The sequence below is a fragment of the Rhincodon typus genome, chromosome 35 (genome assembly GCF_021869965.1).
Source record: "Rhincodon typus isolate 14 chromosome 35, sRhiTyp1.1, whole genome shotgun sequence".
Classification (NCBI taxonomy): Eukaryota; Metazoa; Chordata; class Chondrichthyes; order Orectolobiformes; family Rhincodontidae; genus Rhincodon; species Rhincodon typus.
Window position 1 is genome coordinate 8,420,698 of NC_063366.1, and position 22,016 is coordinate 8,442,713.

Here is a 22,016-nt window from a genome sequence, read left to right on the forward strand (position 1 = left end):
TGGTGTGGTGTGGAGTGGAAGGGGCGCGGGGTGTGGTGTGGTGTGGAAGGGGCACGGGGTGTGGTTGTTGGGAAAGGAGACAGTGGGTAGGGGGAAGTGGATTGGGGGGGCAGAGGGGGGTCAAGGAGGGGGCAGAGAGGGGAGCAGTACCTTGTAGAATTGCGCAGCCTCCTGGACAGGACTGGCCTCGTGCTGCTGGTGCTCTGGGCTGTCCCGGCAGCTTACACAGATCAGCTGCAGGTCAGTGTCACAGAACAGTTTGTAGCGGAGGCCATGCAGCTGGCAGTACAGGCCGGCCAGCAAGCGAGCCTCCTCACTCATCTCCTGCACCACCTGGTTGGGGCGGAGGGGTCCCTCCTGACCCGTCTCCTCCCGGCACTCTGGGCAGCACAGCCCCGTGGCCTGGCGCTGCCAGTACTCCTGCACGCACTGACGGCAGAAGTTGTGGCCACAGCTCAAAATGACCGGGTCCACGAACAGCTCCAGACAGATGGGACACAGCAACTCCTCCGTGAAACTGACATGAGCCCAGGCAAGAGCCATGGTGGGTCCCTGTGCCCACCTACCTGGCACACTGCCAGCCACCCCTACCCCCCCCAGGAACAACACAGTCAAACAGAGGCCCTCTGAAACGGGAGCCTTTACAAATCCCAGCCCAAGTGGAGGGCGTGTTCCCTGACTCCTTGTTTGATCCCTCAGCCAATCCCTGTGTGCTATGGTTAATGACCACTTAGCAATTCCCCTGCTCCTAGTGGGATCATCCCAAACACCTGAAGACACTGATGTTTCTTAAATTCACTCATGGAACGTAGCCTTTGCTGTTTGGGTGATATATTTTCAAATCAGGATAGTGAGTGGTTTAGAGAGGGAAAAACCTTGCAGAGAGTGGTATTCTCATGTACCAGCTCTGCTTGTCCTTCAGTTTGCAGTAAGTGAGGATTTGGAAGGCGCTGCTGGAGGAGCCTTTGAAAGTTGGTGTTGTAGATGGTACACACACTGCTGCTACTGAGTGTTGGTGGTGGAGGCTATGGATGTTTGTGGATGTGTTGCTAATCAAATGGGCTGCTTTGTCCTGGATGATACTGAGCTTCTTGGGTCTGCACCCATCCAGGCGAGTGGGGAGTGTTCCATCACCCTCATGACTTGTGTCTTGTAGAGAGTGGACAGGCTTTGGGAAGTCAGTTACTCACTGCAGGATTCCTAGCCTCTGACCTGAATTATGTCTGGCCTGCAGGTGACTCCAGACCTACCGCAAGTGCAGTTGATTCTTAACTTCCCTCTGAAATGGTCAATCTATGACAATCAATTCTAGGGAAATAAATGTTGATATTGCTAGCGATGCCCATGAGGCAAGGTCTTTGATCCAGCAGCTGAAGATGATTGGGTCTAGGACAGTATCCTGATGAACTAGGGCTCTCTTGAGCAGTGGTGGCCCTGCATCTGGGCCAAAAGACCTGGGTTCAAGACCCACCCACTCCAGAGCATGTAGCAACCTCTCTGAAGAGGTTGAGTGGAAAATCAGATACTCTGACAAACTCTGCAGAGATGTCCTGAAGCTGAAATGTCTGACCTCTGACAACCACAACCGTCATCCTATGTGCCAGGTATGACTCCAACCAGCGGAGTGTTTACCCTGGGTTCCCATTGACTTTTACTTGGGCTCTTTGATGCCACACTCGGTTGAACATGGCCTTGATAATTTGATTAAAATCCCAACTACCTCAGTTGCCCCCTCAGAGAGACATTTTGCCCAGAGACGAATCTTTTCTGATCTGACAGAGACTCCTAGCCAGTCCTTCCCAAATTGGAGGAATTATTAAAGGTCAGCTGATTATCTGAACCTTTCCCTTTAGAAGGAATCAGGCTGAGCGCATGTTAGTTTGTAAACTCCTGTATAGCCTCACCCCCACAACCCCAATTGCACGGTGGCTCAGTGGTTAGCACTGCTGCCTCACAGCACCAGGAACCTGGGTTTGATTCCACCTTCGGGCGACTGTCTGTGTGCAGTTTGCATGTTCTCCCTGCGTCTGCGTGGGTTCCCTCTGGGTGCTCCGGTTTCCCCCCCACTGTCCAAAAATGTGCAGGTTGGGTGAACTGGCCTTGGTAAATGCAGGGTTGCAGGGATAGGATAAGGTAGGGTGATGGGTCTGAGTGGGATTCTCTTTGGAGGGTCGGTGTGGACTCAAGGGGCCGATTGTCCTGTTTCCACACTGTAGGGATTCTGTGACCTGATGACCTATAACCCTCCCCAATCCCAACCCTGACTTGTCCCCCTCACTCTCCCTGACTCCAACCTTCCTCCCCAAAAGACTCTCCTATGCCCTCCCGTGACCTCTTCTCCCTCCCCAGAACCCTGACCTCTTCCCTAATGAGGGGTCATTCGACCTTTTTTTTTCTGCCCTGACCTCTGCACCCCAACTCCTCCTCTCACCTTGTTCTAGGACAAGCACCGCTCCCCGAATATCCGAGCAGCAGTAGTGAGGAGCAGCTGTGCAACCACAGGGTGCATCACTGTGGAGTCAAACAGGAAAATGCCATGTTCAGATGGGCAGCAGAGAGCGAGAGAACATCACCATCAATTGGCGTGTCAGGATAAAGGGGCTGAATAGGGCTCCAGTATTTCACATGTCATCCGCACCCACAACTCTCAGCTTTTTCACAGAGAGGTTGTGCTACAGTTATGTTGCTTGGGGGATGTGACAGAGGGTTCCAGCCAGGAGCACTTGCACTCTATCATGGCGCTGTGTTCATGGCCTGTCATGTGGGTGTACTAAAAGGGAAGGGTGCTGACTCGTTCTTTCCTGTTCCCTTGAGACACAACCCATTCCATTTGGCCCCTATTCAGCCAACTGGAACTAGCACGCGGGTTTAGCAGATAATCAGGAAGGCTGACAGAATGTTCATAGAATCCCTATAGTGTGCAAGCAAGCCATTCGGCCCATTGACCCTCCAAAGAGCATTCCACCCAAACCCACCCTGTCCCTGTAATCCTGCATTTCCCATGGCTAATCCACCTCGCCTGCACATTCCTGGACACTACGGAGCGATTTAGCACAGCCAGTCCACCTACCCTGAACATCTTTGGACTGTGGGAGGAAACTGGAGCACCCAGAGGAAACCCACGCAGACACGGGGAGAATGTGCAAACTCCACTCAAACAGTTGCCCGAGAGCGGAATGGAACCTGGGTAGCCTGGCGCTTGTGTGGCAGCAGTGTTAACCATTGAGCCACTGTGCCACCCTAGAGCCACCTTGTTGGCTTTTATATCAAGTGGGTGGAATGTACGGAAGTCTTACTGCAACAGTACAAGGTGCTGGTTATTCCACATCTGGAGTACCATGAGTGGTTTTAGTCCCATTATTTAAGGAAAGATATCATTCATTGGAGGCAGTTCAGAGAAGGTTCACTGGAGGAGAGATTGCCTTGTGAGCAAAGGCTGAACAGGTTGGGACTCTACTCACTGGAGTTTAGAAGAATGAGAGATAATTTCATTGTAACATGTAGGATTCTTCAGGGGCTTCCCAGGGTAAATACTGAGAGGATGTTTCCTCTTGTGGGAGAGTCTCGGACCAGAGGACATAGTCTCAGAATAAAGGGGTGCCAATTTAAGAGGAATTTCTTCTCTGAGGGCTGAGAGTTTTTTGAAACTCCTTCCCAAGAGAGCTGTGGGGGCAGAGTCCTTGCGTATATTTAAGCCTGAGATAGATAGATTGGCGATCATTCGGGGAATTGAGGGTAGTGGGAAAAGGGCAGGAAAGTGGGGAGTGTCAGATCAGCAGTGATCCTATTGATTGGCAGAGCAAGCTTGCGGGGCTGAAGGGCCTACCACTGTTCCTATTTTTTATGGAGGGATGCATCAATTCCTGTCTAGTCCCATTCATCCACACATCATTACAGATTTTAAATTGGTGATAATGCCAATTACAAAGACAGCTGGAAAAGTAATTCAGTCAGGTTTCTGTCAACAACAACAAAAATGATTTTATTACAAATAAGCCTTGTTTCAAACATACATAAAATATTATCCTCAAACAATTGGTGCAATAATAGATGTGGATTGTATTCTAACATCCTAAATTAACATGAGGCAAAAATGTGTAACATACAAATAAGTGATGGTTGAGCATCCTACAGAACACATCAAACAGCAAATCCTATGGATTTATCAGCAGTTCTTGCCCCACCCCCAGGAATTAAATGAAAACTTTTTAAACGATTGTGGTTTTCCACTTTTAATGATATGGCTTTGAAACTCTATCAAAGTCCCTCCATCATGTAGTGTCTCAATGACTGCATGCCCTCTGGCAGTCTGCCTTCACTATTTCCTTCATTTGCACTGTCCTGGATTCTTGCAAACTGCAAGCCAGCAATTGCTCTCAGACAAAACCCTGATTTTTTTTTCACTGACAGAGAGCTTCACCAAGATAGTACTGCCTTGGATATTTTTCTGAGCTCTCATCTTGCTAGGTTGCACAAAGCAAGTCCTGCTCGTGGCTTTCAAACCCCACCGTCTGCCTTAATCAATTATTATTGGGCTTTCAGTTTAAAAGCAGGGAGGGAGCTTTGCTTTCACTTTAAAAGAGAAGAGGGAGCTTTACTCTGTATCTAATCCCGTGCTGTCATTTTCTGGCATGAAGATCACAGTAGTCAGCCACCTTAATTGTTTGGGGATTACGCGAGGGCCTGGGGATCGGGAGGCAGAGCCTGCTTGAGGGCCCGGGGTGGGGGAGGAGCTGGGAGGCACAGCCTGCCAGAGGTGGTTCAATCAGTCCTGCACGTCTCCCCTTCTCTCACGTCTCTCCTTCGTCCCAGATCAAGCCACCACCTCAGGAGCAGGGACAAGAGAATGTACTTCTTTAATCGTTACATGTGACACCCGTATGGCATGTCAATTGTGGCTCTCACAACCCTTAAACTGGCTTCATCTTTTAAAGCAAAAGGTGGGATCCTGCTGTGCACAACATGGCCAACCCAACCTGTTCTACACATCAGAAAAATGCATTTCACTGGCTGTGAAGAACATTTTTAAAAATTTGTTCACAGGATGTGGGCGTCACTGGCTAGGCCAGCATTTATTGGCAATTCCTAATTGCCCAGAGGGTAGTAATGAGTCTTTGTTGTGGTCTGGAGTCACGTGTAGGCCTGACCAGGTAAGGATGGCAGATTTCCTCCCATAAAGGGGCATTGTTGGAGCGGATGGGCTTTTCTGACAATGGATTCACAGCCACCATTAATTCCAGATTTTTTTTTTGAATGAATTCAAACTTCACCATCCAGGATTTGAAACCTGGGGTCTCTGGACAAACAGCGCAGTGACTAGGCCGCTTTTTGTGAAGTCCTGAGGCCTGGAGAGAGCTGAGTCCATGCAGAGCGTGCGAGGCCGACGGGTCAGAGACTGAGATGGCAGATGGTCACCAGGGCAGCACTGCAGAGCCCGTCGCTCAGGCCGGGGCTGAAGAACGGGTACAGGCGCTCGGTGAACGTGTCAGTGAAGGTGTAGAGGTGTGACATCCGCTCGGCGTCGTAGAAGGATACCTGCCCGGCCTCGTAGTCCAGGTAGATGCCCAGCTTGCTGGGCTCGGTGCTTGGGGTTAGCCGGGTTGGGGGCGAGGTCAGGGCCCGGTAGTTGTCGCCCTTCTTCCTCCACATGGCCCAGTAGCCATCCTGTGGTGACAGGGTGATGGCGCCCTTGCGCCGTGCCGACTCCTGTGTTAGCCCGATCGCCCACTCAGCCTGGCGCCGCACTGCCACCTCCCAGTAGCGCCTTCCCCCAGCGAAGCCCTCAGAGGCCAGCACGCAGGGCGAGTGATCGAACCGGAGAGGGCCATCATCCACCACACGCTGCGCGCCGCCCAGTCCGGCACCCGTCAGGTCCTCCAGCAGCATGAGCCAGGGGCTGGCGGTGTCCGGGTCGAGGGTCAGTGGTGCTGGCACTGCCACAGACAGGAGAGGAGAGGAGAGAGGGTGAGGCCATGAGACAGTCAGTCAGAGTGCAGCAGGCCACAAGTCATACCCTGCCCTCTGTACCCACCCTCGTCGCCCCTCTGGAACCAACAAAACTCAAAACCTGACCCGAAAGCTTTACTATTGACTCCGTGCCCTTTTTTTATTTGTGGTTTTGTTCTCTCTGTGGGTGAGAGGTATAGACCCATTTTCATGTACGCAGTGTTTCCTGGGTGTTTCTGACCAGATCTCTGGTACTTTTCACAGGGGCCTCCAGTTCATCTGACAGGCTGCTGTAATGTGGTGGATGGGCCTCTCGTGGGTTCAACAAGCAGGAAGACTCTGTCAGGCTCCTGCTGGATCGAACCCTAACCCTGCTCAGTCTGACAGGGCTCCTACTGTTTCTGACAGGGCCCTGCTAGGTCTGACAGGCCCCTGGTGATTCTGACAGGCCCCTGCTCGGTCTGACAGGCCCTTGGTGATTCTGATAGGCCCCTGCTTGGTCTGACAGGCCCCTGGTGATTCTGATAGGCCCCTGCTCGGTCTGTCAGGCCCCCACTGGGTCTGACAAGCCCATGATGAGCCTGAAATTTGCCATGGATTATCTACACTTCACAGCTGGTATGACTGGGCCAGGATGCAAATTCTGAGGATTTCCACCTTCCTATGGGCCTGCAGTGGAAGTAACCAAGAGAGCCCCCACTAATCAAGCAGAGGGAGGCTGGGGACACTGGGACACATTGTTCCTATTATTTGACAATGGTGGTTCTAGTAGCACTCTCAGCTGGCTGTGCAGTAAAGGCCCAAACCAAGGCCCCAGTTCTCTCTCTAGGTGGAATGAAACTCTCCTGTTGGCTTAAAGCAGAGCAGGAGAAGTCATCCCAGGGTTCTGACTAATATTTATCCCTCAGCCACCATCATTAAAACAGGTAATCTAATTCTGTGCGCACGTTGCTGTCTGTGGATGGGTGTAAGATGCTGTAGCGATTTCAAAAAGTAATTCACTGGCTGCAGAGATTCAGGATTCTCCACACGATTGCGAAAGGAGCATAATGCAAAGTTTTCCCTGAAAAGCTGAGGAGGTTTTCCTGCAGTGTGCTTTCTGATTAGCAAATTCTAGGGGTTAGCATCTGTGATGGAAACCAGGCACAGGATGTTTTAGAGATAGTAGGAATCTGCAGATGCTGGAGAATCTGAGATAACAAGTTGTAGAGCTGGATGAACACAGCAGGCCAAACAGCATCAGAGGAGCAGGAAGGCTGACGTTTCAGGCCTAGACCCTTCTTCAGAAATGGGGGAGGGGAAGGGGGTTCTGAAATAAATAGGAAGAGAGGGGGAGGGCGGATAGAGGAGAAGATAGGTGGAGGGGAGACAGACAGGTCAAGGAGGCGGGAATGGAGCCAGTAAAGGTGAGTGTAGGTGGGGAGGTAGGGAGGAGATAGGTCAGTCCAGGGAGGACGGACACGTCAAGGGGGCGGGATGAGGTTAGTAGGTAGGAGATGGGGTTGGGGCTTGAGGTGGGAGGAGGGAATAGGTTAGGGAGGCGGGGACAAGCTGGGCTGGTTTTGGGATGCGGTGGAGGAGGGAGATTTTGAAGCTTGTGAAGTCCACATTGATACCATTGGGCTGCAGGGTTCCTAAGCGGAATATGAGTTGCAGTTCCTGCAACCTTCGGGTGGCATCGTTGTGGCACTGCAGGAGGCCCAGGATGGACATGTCATCTGAGGAATGGGAAGGGGATTTGAAATGGTTCGCGACTGGGAGGTGCAGTTGTTTAGTGCGAACCGAGCGTAGGTGTTCTGCAAAGCGGTCCCCAAGCCTCCGCTTGGTTTCCCCGATGTAGAGGAGGCCACAATGGGAACAGTGGATACAGTATACCACATTAGCAGATGTGCAGGTGAACATCTGCTTGATGTTGAAAGTCTTCTTGGGGCCTGGGATGGGGGTGCGGGGGAAGCTGTAGGGGCAGGTGTAGCACTTCCTGCGGTTGCAGGGAAAAGTGCCGAGTGTGGTGGGGCTGGAGGGGAGTGTGGAGCGGACAAGGAGTGTGGAGCGGAGAGAGTGGTCCCTCCGGAAAGCAGATAAGGGTGGGGAGGGAAAGATGTCTTTGGTGGTGGGGTCGGATTGCAGATGGCGGAAGTGTCGGAGGATGATGCGTTGGATCTGGAGGTTGGTGGAGTGGTACTTGAGGACGAGGGGAATTCTGTTTTGGTTGTTATTGCGGGGAGGGGGTGTGAGGGATGAGTTGCGGGAAATGCGGGAGACACGGTTGAGGGTGTTCTCGACCACTGAGGAGGGGAAGTTGCGGTCCTTGAAAAACGAGGACATCTGAGATGTACGGGAGTGGAATGCTTCGTCCTGGGAGCAGATGCGGCGGAGGCGAAGGAATTGGGAATAGGGGATGGCATTTTTGCAGGAAGGTGGGTGGGAGGAAGTGTATTCTAGGTAGCTGTGGGAGTCGGTGGGCTTGAAATGGATATCGATTTCCAGATGGTTGTCAGAGATGGAAACAGAGAGGTCCTGGAAGGAGAGAGAGGTATCAGAGATGGTCCAGGTGAACTTAAGGTTGGGGTGGAACGTGTTGGTGAAGTGGATGAACTGTTCCAGCTCCTTGTGGGAGCATGAGGCGGCGCCGATACAGTCATCAATGTAACGGAGGAAGAGGTGGGATTTAGAGCCGGTGTAGCTACGGAAGAGGGATTGTTCCACGTAACCTACCATTTTCTATCTGCCTCCCCCTCTCTCCCTATTTATTTCAGAACCCCCTTCCCCCCCCATTTCTGAAGAAGGGTCTAGGCCCAAAACGTCAGCCTTCCTGCTCCTCTGATGCTGCTTGGCCTGCTGTGTTCATCCAGCTCTACACCTTGTTATCTCAGATTCTCCAGCATCTGCAGTTCCCACTATCTCGGATGGATTTGACGTCAAGTTTACAGCCACTGAGGCAGATTCCCGTTTCCTTCCTCTGGCTATTGTTCCAACACCTCTTGGCCATTTGTGTACGTGTCCCAGAATTCACCAGCTAGGAATCAGACACAGGTCGCACCGTGTGTGTGTGTGTGTGTGTGTGTGTGTGTGTGTATGTGTGTGTGTGTGAGCGCGCCGTGTCGCAGTTTACCTGGGCTAATGTAGTCTTTCATCTCCTTCCACAGGCGGTATTGGAGGGGCCCTTTAAAAAGGCCCAGGCACAGCTTTGCTGAGAGCACGGAAGGGTGGTGAATCTCCTCGCGGGGCCTGTGTGCAGGGAGATAGACGGCGTCAGTGGCGACAAAAGCTTAGGGACGGCTTCTAAATGCAGCAGGTCAAAGAGCGGGCTGGACCGGAGGCCCCTACCTCCACCAGCTCCTGCCCCACACCCTTCCCCAGTTACCTACCGGGTTTGGCCTTAACAGATTCAGAGATGGAGTGCGTTCCCCCATCCGGGAGGGTGTCCTACCCTCGAGGGAGATCAGCTTTCAGAGGCCGGTCGGCACCGCAGGGCCTGAGGCATGTTATCACCCCGGAGAATGTCGCTTCGGTCCAATGGGTCTCTGTCCATTTTTCTTTCCAAGTTTCCATTTGGTTGTGTTCCCTTCGTTACGGTACCCCAAGCAGGGCCAACTAAACCCTCTGTTTTTTCAAAGAGCACAGGCAGCTTTCCTTTCAGTTTGAAAAATAGAGTAGAGGGGAACCTAGCTCAAGAGCGCCACCCGGTGCAGTGGCCATCACTGGAACTACAGGGTGGTTTCTGAGACTGAAGTCGGTGGGAGGGTAGGTGACGAGTCGGGAGAAATCGGAACCACGCCTGGTGTTTTAGTGGAAAGAAGCTGGCTGGAGCACCCCTGTACAAGCAGGAGAGAGGGTGCAGGCTGGTGACCCGTAGGAGATGGGTTAGAAAGGTCGGGGGAGGGAGTGCCATTGGATGGCACTTCTGCTTGGCACATGACAGTTCCCTAGAGGAGGTATCCTCTCTGCCAGCCCAGCACTGGCACCGACGATGCAAGTTGCCAAACCATACCAGTACTGCCCTCCCCTCCCCAAACTTCTCATATGATGGAGACAGAACGAGGCCTGTAAATGATCTGAGGGCCTGAGCAGGACCAAAGTGGGGGGCCAGGCTGACAGCCTTACCGCTTTCAGCACCCACGGACAGCAGGGTGAGTGCGATGGGCCGAAAGGCCGGTACAATGCTATGACGCCGCAGTGTGATGAAGAGACGGTGTGCTGGTTAGGTCGGGACATACGAGAAACAAGAGCAGATGGATGTAATTCGGCCCATCGAGCCTGCTGGGAATAATGTCAACGATCCGAGGGCTCAACCCCAATCTCCTGCCTTATCCCCAGGCTCCTCAATATCTATCTTTCTCATCAATCTCTGCCTCAGCTTCTGTCTGGGCCAAACGATGCCTGAGATTCATCAGCCTCTGAGTAAAGAAATTCCTCTTTATCTCAGTCCTCTCCTGCCCCTTTATTCATAGGAAAGGGGGAGGCCATTCAGCCGCTCGAGCAGTGTTCTACCATTCAGTGAAATCGTGGCTGATCCGAGGCCCTCACTCCACGTCCTTTGGCCCACCTCCTCTGCTTGACAAAAATGTATCCAACTCAGATTTAAAACTAAGAACTGATCTAGCCTCCACTGCCATTTGTGGGAAGGAATTCCAAACATGTTGCAGCTGGACAGAACGTTGGTGAGGCTACTTTTGGAATGCTGCGTTCAGTTCTGGTCTCCTTGCTATTGGAAGGATGTTGTTAAACTTGAAAGGGCACAGAAAAGGATGTTGCCTGCGTTGGAGCTACAGGGAGAGGCTGAATAGACAAGCTTGGCCGAAGGGTCTGTTTCCATGCTGTACTACACTATGACTCTATCTTTCATCCTCTGTGTGTAGAAGTGTTTCCTAACATCACTCCTGAACAGTCTGACCCTAATTCTCGGACCTTGCCCCCTAGTTCTAGAATTTCTAACCAGTGGAAATAGTTTATCTTTATCCACCCTGTCTTTTCCTGTTAATAGCTTGAAGACTTTGATCAGATCACCACTTAACCTGCTAAATTTGTGAGAAAACAGGCCTAATTTGTACAAAGCCGCCTCATAACCTGAAGTCCTGGTATCACCTTGTCAAGCAGTGCTGTCACAGTCTGTGTCCCCTGGTTCTAGATCCCCCCCACAAATGACGAGGAGACATTATGGAACTCCGTAGAGATTCTGCGTGTTTCAATGAGATCTCTCTCGTTCATTACGTACCTCTCTCTGAACCAGCTGGCTTCCTACAAAGAGAAGGGCAATGTATCAGAACTTCCATAATTTACATGTCAATGAGCAGCACAGAACACTGTCACTATGAGGTCTTCAAGCGTGGAGAAGTCACCTTCTCTGGAAGCATCAACAGAAAAAAAAATCAAGCAAAGCTTCATCTGCGATGAGGCCTAGGAGGTGAGGACAGAGTGTGGGCCTCGCAAGGTGAAGGCAACTTCTCTCTGTTTCTGTCTTTCTGCTTCTCCATCTGGAGAAAAGAAATTCAAATAAAAACAAATCCCATTGCAGCACAGTGTTGGAGGGCAGGAGGGGAGGGGTGGAAATGAGGAAATTAGCCACTGAATGCCACGTTCCCCGGGCAGCTGTGGGAGGATGGTGGGGTGCGATAGGAATTGACATTCAGCGCCCAATGGGGCAAACTGGGCTCTGAAACATTCAGACCTGGGGCACAACTGTAAACAGGCATGAGGTGATGCCCTAGTGGTATTATCGCTGGGCTGTTAATCCAGAGATGCCCTGGGCACCCGGGTTTGAATCCCAGTTGGTGGAATTTGAATTCAATAAAAATCTGGAATTAGGAGAGTCTAATAATGCTGGGGTGGCGCAAAGGGGAACCCATCTGGTTCACTAATAGCCTTTAGGGAAGACAACTGCCATCCTTACCTGACTCCAGAGCCGCAACGCGGTTGGCTCTTAACTGCCCTGTGGACAATTAGGGATGGGTAACATAATGGCCCAGGCAGAACCGTTCACATCCCGTGAATGAATAAAAACAAACCAGAGGGGTGCCAAAACATTCCAGGGCAGTTCTCCTCCACCTGACAGGAAAGCTTGAGTGTTCATTAGGGAAGTGGCACACCCTACGATTGAAGCTCTAGGAATGGGCCTGAACCGATGTATCACGTGCCGCCTTCAGGCACTTCAATGGTTAGCCCTGCTGCCTCACAGCACCAGGGACCTGGGTTCGATTCCAGCCTCGGGCGACTGTCTGTGTGGAGTTTGCACGTTCTCCCCGTGTCTGCGCGGATTTCCTCTGGGTGCTCCGGTTTCCTCCCACAGCCCAATGATGAGCAGGTTAGGGTGGATTGGCCATGCTAAATTTGTCCCATAGTGTCCAGGGATGTGTCGACTAGCTGGGTCAGCCATTGGAAATACAAGGATAGGGGTGGGTCTGGTTGGGGATGCTCTTTGGAGGGTCAGTGCGGACTCGATGGGCTGAACGGCCTGCTTCCACACTGTAGGGGATTCTATGATTGAATGTACTCATTCTTCATATGGGGGCATAACTCCCGGGCGGGGGTGGAGTGGGGTTGGGGGCAGGGGTAAGTGGGCAATCAAAGATCCTGGCATGCATCTAGATGCTCAGTTGCCTGCCAGGCATGTAGGAGCTCTGTCCTGGGGACAGTAGTCAGGCCCTTCGAGTTTACGCTGAGGCTGCACTGACTGGTTTGATACAATAGTCTATCTCTGCAGGAGCCAAGCCTAGGGCTGACATGTCCGGGTGCCCATTCCGGAGCGGGCACTGCTGCCTGGGGGCTCACATTCCAGATTGACTGCCCTGGTTTGGGAACATGCCAGTCCCAGTACCCTATCCCGCCCCATACCTGGAGGAACTGCAGACTATCACGTTGATTGGCAGTGGCCTGGCACGCGATGATTTCCCTCTGAATGGAGATGAGTGCCCGCTGGATGGCACGCAGATTGTCCTCCAGGGGCTGCAGCAGATTGCCCGCATGCTCCGATAGCTCCTTCTTCAGCTCCCGCTCCCTCCGGTCCAGGAACCGGCGCATTCCTGCAAACTCCTCTGACACGTGCTGCGCCAGACCCTCCATCGCCTCCTTTGGGAAGAAACAGTGTTCGCATCAGCCATGGAGATGCTGCAGGAGAGGGGGATTGGGGCACGGTGCCACAGGGGCTTAATGTTTCCCTCTGAGATCGAATCGTCATCGGTCGGACACTAACCTTTCACCCTGGGAAACAACAATCTAACCCCGTGCTGTCCCTGTCCTGGGTCTATTTAATGGGACAGTGTACAGGGAGCTTTACTCTGTATCTAACCTTGCACTGTTCCTGTCCTGGGACTGTTTGATGGGGACAGTGTACAGGGAGCTTTACTCTCTATCTAATCCTGTTCTGTCCCTGTCCTGGGACAGTGTAGAGGAAGCATTACTCTCTATCTAACCCTGTTCTGTCCCTGTCCTGGGAGTGTTTGATGGGGACAGTGTACAGGGAGCTTTACTCTCTATCTAACCCTGTGCTGTCCCTGTCCCGGGAGTGTTTGATGAGGGACGGTTTACAAGGAGTTTTACTCTGTATCTAACCCGGTGCTGACCCTGTCCTGTGTTTTTGATGCATGCGTTTTGTGCCAAACACTAAGATGCTTTAGTTTGATTAAATGAAAATTCATTGCATATTAATTTGGGGGAAACTTTATTCAATACATACCGTGAGTGCTGAAATCTTCTGTTGTTGTTTGTACATAATCTCAGTGAACACTCTCTTTCTCTCCCTCAATGCGTTTAGAGAGGATCTCAGTTCATTCTGTAAGCACAAGTAAAAAGGTTCCTTTTGTTAGGCCTAATAACATTTGGATGCTGCTATCATGCCAATATTTACAGTCGATCCCTAATTGCCTTGGAGAAGGTGGTGGTGAATTGCTACACAGACCTGTTTAGGGAGGCAGTTCCACAATTAGACCCAATGACACTGAAGGATATGCATCTAAATGAGAGTTGTTGAATAAAGTTTCTTCCAGAGCCCTTCATCTCGAGTCTTCCTCGATTTCCTTCAGTGTTAGTCACCGCCTGGCAGTGAACTGTTGTCGTGATATTCAACCATGGTTGGCGTCACAGTGGAGACCACACTGAGCTGCCCTCCTCACCCAAGCCTGCATGTCCCTGGACACTGTGGGCGATTTCCCATGGCCAATCCACCCAACCTGCACATCTATGGGCTCTAGGAGGAAACAGGAGCACTGGAAGAAACCCACACAGACACGGGGAGAATGTGCAAACTCCACCTGGATGGTTGCCTGAGGGCGGAATCAAACACGGGTCCCTGGCGCTGTGAGGCAGCAGTGCTAACCACTGAGCCACCATGCTGCCCTGCATCATGTACATTCTCGCTGTGGGAAATTTGGGGGGTTGAGGGAGTCTGCATACTGAGACTGAGGAAGGACCCGCTATCCAGAATGACTGACTTGTGTTTCTGTGGTGATTTTTATTATCTTAGGACAGCCCTACGTACTTTAGAAGCCAATGTGGGACTTTTGAAGGGTAATCACTGCTGTAATGTTTGCGCACAGGAAGTACCCACAATGACCTGATGGTCTATTTTTAGCGGTTCAGGTTGTAGGGTAAACAGACATCACAGGGAGTATGGATTCTGCTGCTCCCCTTCAGAATAATTCTGTGGTTCAGGTTTGGAACGCACTGCCTGAGAGTGGGGTAAAGGCAGGTTCAGTCAAAGTATTCAAAAGTGGGTGGGGCGGGGGCGGTGAGGAGAAAGACTGGGCAGGGTTAAAGGGAGGGAATGGTACTTGGCAGACAGCTGGTGCAGACCTGATGGAATGCAGGAATACGAGTAGGCCATTCAGCCCATCGAGCCTGAGTCACCATTCAATGGTCATGACTGATTGAACCCTTCAGTGCTCTGTACCTACTCCATAATCCTGTACTCCACTGGTAATCAGATATCTCTCAATCTCTACCTTGACCATACTTAAAGACTGAGCCTCCACAGCCCTCAAACTGTTTACGTGAAATAATTTCTCCTCATCTCAAACTAAGTGGCATCCCTCTTATTTTTAAGTTCTGTCCCTTGTTTCTCCCCAGCCAGGTAAACATCTTATCTGGGTCTATCCTGTACAGCCCTTTCAATTTCTTTTATTCACCAGTGGAACATGGGGGTCACTGCCTGGGCCAACATTTATTGCCCATCCCTAGTTGCCCCTTGAAAAGGTGGTGGTGAGCTGCCTTCTTAATCTGCTGTAGTCCACCTGTTGTGGGTTGACCCACATTGCCGTTAGGGAGGAAATTCCAGGATTTTGACCTAGCAACACTAAAGAAATGGTATTAGGTCAGGATGGTGAGTGGCTTGGAGGGGAACTTGAAGGTGGGTAGTGTTCCCATGTATCTGATGCCCTTGTCCTTCTAGATGGAAGTGGTTGTGGGTTTGGAAGGTGCTGTCTGAGGATCTTTGGTGAATTTCTGCAGTGCATCTTGTAGAGAGCACACACTGCTGCTACTGAGTGTCTGTGGTGAAGGGAGTGGATGTGGTGCCAATCAAGCGGGCTGCTTTGTCCTGGATGGTGTCAAGCTTCTTGAGTGTTGTTGGAGCTGCACTCATCCAAGCAAGTGGGGAGTATTCCATCACACCCCTGACTCGTGCCTTGTTGATGATGGACAGAAACTGGGGAGTCAGGATGTGAGTTATTTGCCACAGTATTCTGAGCCTCTGACCTGCTCTTGTAGCCACGGTATCAATATAGTGAGTCTGTTAAGTCTCTGGTCAATGGTAACCCCCCTGGCCTATGGAAGTATTTTGTAAGTTTCAATCAAATTACCTCTTCTTCAAAGCTCTAGAGAATACTAACTCACTTTGCTCAGCCTCTTTCTGTAGGTCAGTCCTGCTATCCCAAGAACAAGTCTGGAAAATTTTCTTTGCACTCCCTCTATGGGAATGACATTTTCCTGAGATAAGTCGACTAATACTGCGCACAATATTCCAAGCACAATCTAACCAAACTCTTAAACATTGAAGCAAGATTTCACAGTTCGAATGGCCTCCTTTCATTGCTGTAACAATTTATAGTCATTCCAGGATATTCTGCATCCTCCTGCAAGAGTTTTCTATATAATGCGCAAAAACAGCACCTTTGATGTGCCATCACTTTGTCAGTACTGGAGGGGTGGGTGCACAATTGAACGAGCTTTATTGTCGCATGAGTCCAGTGAAAGGTTTACAAGTTGCCCCTTACAGCACCACCTGAGGTACCAAGGTACCTAGGTACAGATTCTTGAGTATAAATTCTCAGGGGAAAAAGATAGAAAAATAAAGAAATGAAAAGTCCAGCATTCCAGGCCTTCAAAAGTACAAGATCACAGTAGTTCTGCACCTGAAGATGCTCTGGAGTGGGGTTTGAACGTGACGACCATCTGTAGGTGAGTGTCAACCTAAATTCTAACAGCACAAACCTGGAGTGGAACTGGTGTGACAGGGGCAGGCATTGCCAATCCCGACTGCTGAACCCATCCCACGCTTTCCCTGGAATTCCTGTTGGAGCCACACTGACCCGGCTTTCAGCTTTTGCTGTCAAGATGGCTCTCTACAAAGTAACTAGCAACTCCGATGTGAGTGCGACATTGGTTACTTTTCCCCTCCTTGTATCTCTCACCTACATGAGTGTGATGGAATACTCCCCACTTGCCTGGAGTTGACCACATCCTCGACAAGCGCCTTTCCACCGTCATCCAGCTGCTCGGAATTGAATCTGCCTGTTATAACTGAGTGAATCACTTGCAGTGTTCCTCTTGCTGCCCAGCTTCTCTTGTGGTCACCCTCAAAGGACCACGCTTGAGGTATAGAGGACATTGAAGGGCATTGACAAAATAGACGTGGGGCAGATGTTACCCCCCGTGTTGGGGCAATTGAGAATGAGAGCTCACTGTTTTAGCTTAAGTGGTCTCAGATTTAAGACCAAGATAAAGACAAATTAGTCTCTCTCAGTGTCGTGGTTCTGTGGAATTCACTACCCCAGAGTGTAGCGGATGCTGGGACATTGAGTAAATTTAAGGAGGAGATGGATAGGTTTTTAATCAGCAATGGGTTGATGGGTTGCGGGGATCAGACAGGAAACTGGAGTTGAGGCCGAGATGATACAAAAGCCTGGTTTGGCCACATCTGGAGTATTGTGTCCAATTCAGGAAAGATGTGGAAGCATTGGAAAAGGTGCAGAGGAGATTTACCAGGATGTTGCCTGGAATGCAGGGAAGGTCTTACGAGGAAAGGTTGAGAGAGCTAGGGCTTTTCTCTTTAGAACGACGAAGGATGAGAGGTGACTTGATAGAGGTGTACAAAATGATCAGAGGTATAGATAGAGTGGACAGCCAGAGACTTTTTCCTAGGGTGGAGGTAGCTATTACGAGGCGGCATAGTTTTAAAGTGAGTGGAGGTAGATATAGGACAGACGTCAGAGGTAGGTTCTTTACTCAGAGAGTGGTAGGGGCATAGAATGCATTGCCGGAGAGGGTAGTGGAGTCGGCCTCATTAGGGGCATTTAAGCGGCTATTAGATAGGCATATGGATGATAGTATAAGGTAGGGGTGGAAGTTAGATACACCTTAGGATTAGGGTAAAAGTTCGGCACAACATTGTGGGCTGAAGGGCCTGTACTGTGCTGTACCATTCTATGTTCTATGAGATCAGCCAGAATCGTATTAAATGGTGGGGTAGACTCGAAGGGCTGAATGGCCTGCTCCTGCCCCTCGTTCCTTAATTGTTGTTTGTGGCAGCTTACTGTGCACTAAATGGCTGCCACATCTCCCCTTTGCATGCAAGTATCACTGCCAAGGCTGACGTTTCACACCTAACCATCCCTCACTGACCTAGAACTTGCAAAGCCATTTCAGAAGGCAGCTCAGAGACACCCGTATGGCTGTGGGACTGGAGTCACATGTAGGCAAGGACAGGTAGGCACAGCAGTTTCCAGTGCAGGGATTTGAACCCATGCCCTCTCCGTGCACTCCCCACCCCATCCCGGCCTCTAGATTACTGTAGTAAAATAAAAGCAAAATCTTATGGATGCTGCAAATCTGAAACGAACACAGAGGCAAAACTGAGCAGAAGGTGACCAACCCCACAATATATAATCCCAATTACTATAATTCAAAAGTGTCCCACTGGAGCCCAAACGTTAACTCTGTTTTTCTCTCTCCACTGATGCTGCCAGACCTGCTGAGTTTCTCCAGCATTCTCTGCGTTGTTTCCTATAAGTTACTGGTCAAGGGACACTACAGCAGACCACCATCCCACCACAATATTTTTTGTGACAAATCGTATAATAAGAGTACACAATATTACTTCCAAGAGTCCTTCTTTGGCTGTGAAATATTTGAGCATGGGAGTTGAGACGTCATGTTGAGGTTGTACAGAACCTTGGTGAGGCCTCTTCTGGTGTACAGTGTGCAGTTCTGGTCATCCTACTATGGGAAGGGTATTATTAAGCCAGCGAGGGTTCAGAAAAGATTTACCAGGATGTTGCCAGGAATGGAAGGTCTCAGTTATACAAATAGACTGAATGGGCTGGGACTTTTCTCACTGGAGCGTAGGAGGTTGAGGGGTCACCTTACAGAGGTTTATAAAATCTTGAGCGGCATAGATAAGGTGAATGACAAGAGTCTTTTCCCTAGGTTGGGGGAGTTCAAAACTAGGGGGCACGTGTTTTAAAGAGAGAGGAGAGAGATTTTAAAATGACATGAGGGGCAAGATTCGTGTGTGGAATGAACTCCCAGAGGAAGTTACATTTACAATATTTAAAAGACATTTGGATAAATACATGGAAATGAAAGGTTCAGAGAGATATGGGTCAAGCACAGGCAGGTTAGACTAGTTTAGTTTGGGAACATGGTTAGCATGGACTAGTTGGACCTCAGAGTCTGTTTCAGTGCTGTATGACTCTATGACTCTATGATATGCATTGATATGGTGAAGCAATAGATTACGGTTCAAAAGGGACAATAGATGAATGTGGGAAGGAATCAGGAAGAAGTACAGGTTGTCTCCGGATTGTGTATGGATTCCATTCTGGAGTCTGTTCACCAGTCGATCTGTACACAAGTCAGGACACAATTGAGGACAAAAATTAAGCAGCAATTCGTAAATACAGGAATTGTTTGTATAAAATGAAGCCCCTACATGGGATCATGGTTGTAAGTACAAATGTTTGTCAATCACATGTTTGTGAATCTGGGACCCCTGTTGTCTTTCTACATCTTTGGGGCTCAGGGTAAGTGACCCTAGGTTACAGTGCTGTCATACCTCGGTTTTGGGCCAGTTTAGGGCTCAGAGTTGTAGATAATCTTCACAGAGCAACTTCACACGGATGGTGTGGAGTGGGGAAGGGGCCTAGCTGTTTCTATACTGATCCTGCTTTCTGGAGCCATCATTTTATGTTGTGTGCTACAGCACCAGTAAAACTGCATAGAAACATAGAAAATAGGAGCAGGAGGAGGCCATTCAGCCATTTGAGCCTGCTCCACCATTCTTCACGATCAGGGCTGAACATCCAAGTCAATAGCCTAATCCTGCTTTCTCCCCGTAAGCTTTGATCCCATTTGCCCCAATTCAATATCTAGTTGCCTCTTGAATACGTTCAATGTTTTGGCATCAACTGCCTCCTCTGGTAATGAATTCCACACGTTCACCACTCTTTGAGTGAAGAAATGTCTCCTCATCTCCAACCTAATTCATATACCACAAATCCTCATACTGTGATCCCTGGTTCTGGACACACCCACCATTGGGAACATCCTCCCTGCATCTACCCTGTCCAGTCCTGTTAGAATTTTATAAGTCTGTATGAGATTCCCCCCCCACCCCCCAATTTGTCTGAACTCTAGCAAAAACAATCCCAACCTAGTTAATCTCTCCTCATACGCCAATGATGGACTGAACCAGTGTGTTCAGACGGACAACAAAGATACTGGGATATCGCATCGGGGGACCCAAGGCAAGGTAACCAATCCTGCTGGCCAGGCTGTTAATGTTTGGTTAAGCACTGGGTGACTCATGAAACAGTCATCTAAATCAGATCAGAGCCATCCAAGTTAAACACAACCAAAGCAACAGCTATGAACAGGATGGGACAGAGGAGAATATGCCAGGATTTCTGAGTCAGTGGAATTGGATATCGAGGGATGTTTAATGGGATTGGATATTAAGCAATTGGTCATTGGGATTGTGTATTGAAAGATAGTCATCGGGATGCGTACCGAGGGATGGTCTTTGGGACTGCATACTGTGGGATGGTCATTGGGGCTGTGTATTGAGAGACAGTCATTGGGACTGCATACTGAGGGATGGTCATCGGGTTTGTGTATTGATCAATGCTGGTTGAGACTGTTTATTGGTGGGTTCTGTGTTCACATCCACTTTTGAAGAAAATTCCTGGAATGATGACATATCCCATTCCCATCAATGCCCTATCAGAGGGAAACAGTTGCTGGTAACAGAATGCTGATAAGATTTATGAGGCTGGTTGTAGACACTGGACAATTTTCGTTCTGACAGATTAACTTGCAGTTGTTCTCTTTGGAACGGGGGAAAGTGAGGGGAGACATAGTTGAAGTGAAATCCCATGGTAAGGGGAGCCCAAAGCTAGAGAGCGCAAGTTTAAGGCAAGAAGGCAAAGATTTCAAAGGGATCTGAGGGACAATTTTCAGCAGAGGGTGATACATGGATAAAAGGAGCTGCCAGATGAGGCTGGCACAATTACAACATTTAAATGCATCTGGATGGGTACATGAATAGGAAGGGTTTAGCGACTTAATGCTGGCATGACTAGATTAATTTAGGATTTCTGGTTGCCATGGGTGAGTTGGATTGAAGGGTCTGTTACTGTGCTGGATGACTCTATATAAAATGATGAGGATTGAGTGGATAGGAAGATGCACAGCCCTTGTTTGGAGTGCTTTGGGATCAGACCAGGAGACTTAGTGGTGGATTCAAAAGGAGGGTGTTGACCCCTCTTGGGAATCTCGTTGTCTACATATGTGATGAGGGCATGATATCCTGTTGGCATTAATAAATAAAAATAAAAATGAGACGTACGTGCAATGTAGCACACCGCACAAGAGCTGGGAAGTGAAGCGTGTGGAGTTGCAAGGAGGCAGTGGGCCGAGTGGCCTCCCAAGGTGTTGCAGGATTGAGTAGGGAATGGGGAGCCTACCTTGTAGAGGCGAACAGCCTCGCTGACTGGGCTGAGGTGGTGATCTCTGTGAGTGTCGCTGCACAGCACACACAGGGGCTGCCGGTCCACCGTGCAGTACATCCTCAGCGTCTCGCCGTGCTCCTCACAGCGACCCTTCCTCTGGCCTTCTGACCACTGGGCAGCTCCGGCTTCCTCGCCGCCTGCATCTGGTTCAGCCTGGGGCATCCTCTTGTGTGCGAGAGAGAGAGAAGGCTGTGCAGGCTACAAGAGCAGTCAGTGGACGCTTGTCGTCTTGTATTTATAACGCCAGCCTCCCCAGAGCTACCTCCTGACTGTTTGTTGTTCACAGTAATCCGACACACAAGAGCCTCTCTCACCTCAATCCCTGGATAGTCACCTCTCACACTCGGGTTTCACCATCTTTGTGCAGGTTTTGTTATTTCTGCTCTGCTGAACGACCCAGCGTACAACTCCTCAAAGGCTTCTTGCCTCCTTGTGTCAAATGCCTATAAATAGATCACAGATGGGTTTTATGAATGCATTCTATATATGGAAATGCCCAGCCGACAACGACAACAACTTGGAATTAGGTGGAACCCTCCACACATCAGTCGCCTGCAGGCCATTTTTTTTTCCATCAAACAAATTAGCTGTCATTGGGAAAATGTCAGACTCTATTATGAAAGTTGGGATATAGAACATTTAGGAACCCAATGATATGATCTTAGAACTGAGTCAGCATGGCTTCATAAAGAGAAAATCGAAATGTATGACTTTAATTTTGAGGAGGTACATTTATTTTTGGATAGCACGATGGCTCAGTGGTTAGCACGAAATAAAAACCAAAAGAACTGTGGATGCTGCAAATCAGGAACAAAAACAAAGTTGCTGGAAAAGCTCAGCAGGTCTGGCAGC

At 49.8% G+C, this 22,016-nt stretch overlaps 2 protein-coding genes and 1 long non-coding RNA gene across 5 annotated transcripts in view; 1 reads left to right on the forward strand and 2 right to left on the reverse strand.

Moving 5' to 3' along the window:
• Positions 1-686, reverse strand: part of LOC109917491 (zinc-binding protein A33-like) — a 12,820-nt gene extending 12,134 nt beyond the window's left edge. Inside the window, exon 1 of one of the 2 annotated variants that reach the window (XM_048616653.1) lies at positions 151-686. In XM_048616653.1, the coding sequence (XP_048472610.1) occupies positions 151-543 (393 nt within the window). In that variant the 5' untranslated portion in view covers positions 544-686. The remainder of the gene's footprint in view (positions 1-150) is intronic. The other variant, XM_048616652.1, reaches the window with a different exon arrangement.
• A 3,315-nt stretch (positions 687-4,001) lies between these two features.
• Positions 4,002-21,590, reverse strand: LOC125486972 (nuclear factor 7, ovary-like). Of its 2 annotated transcripts, none has more exons than XM_048616655.1 (6): positions 21,479-21,590; positions 13,619-13,714; positions 12,778-13,011; positions 11,162-11,184; positions 9,059-9,174; positions 4,002-5,933 (listed from the first exon to the last, which is right to left on the reverse strand). In XM_048616655.1, the coding sequence occupies exons 2-6, from the start codon at positions 13,652-13,654 to the stop codon at positions 5,389-5,391; spliced, it is 954 nt and encodes a 317-aa protein (XP_048472612.1). In that variant the 5' UTR covers positions 13,655-13,714; positions 21,479-21,590; the 3' UTR covers positions 4,002-5,388. The 2 variants fall into 2 exon arrangements, with proteins under 2 accessions (XP_048472612.1, XP_048472611.1); XM_048616654.1 differs by having other exon boundaries at positions 21,120-21,588.
• LOC125486974 lies at positions 5,281-10,366 on the forward strand. The gene is made up of 2 exons (XR_007265540.1): positions 5,281-5,556; positions 9,093-10,366. It is a non-coding gene; the product is annotated as an uncharacterized LOC125486974 (long non-coding RNA).
• Positions 21,591-22,016: the final 426 nt, after the last annotated feature.

Bases quoted from the DNA above. Each gene is read 5' to 3' on its own strand.
- LOC125486972 (XM_048616654.1), bottom strand. From the start codon at position 21,326: ATGCCCCAGGCTGAACCAGATGCAGGCGGCGAGGAAGCCGGAGCTGCC. The intron at 11,185-12,777 runs GTATGGGGCGGG...TTCTCTTTGTAG, and splicing joins ATAGTCTGCAGTTCCTCCAG to GAAGCCAGCTGGTTCAGAGA. The intron at 5,934-9,058 runs GTAAACTGCGAC...TGTCTGTGGCAG, and splicing joins GAAAGACTACATTAGCCCAG to TGCCAGCACCACTGACCCTC.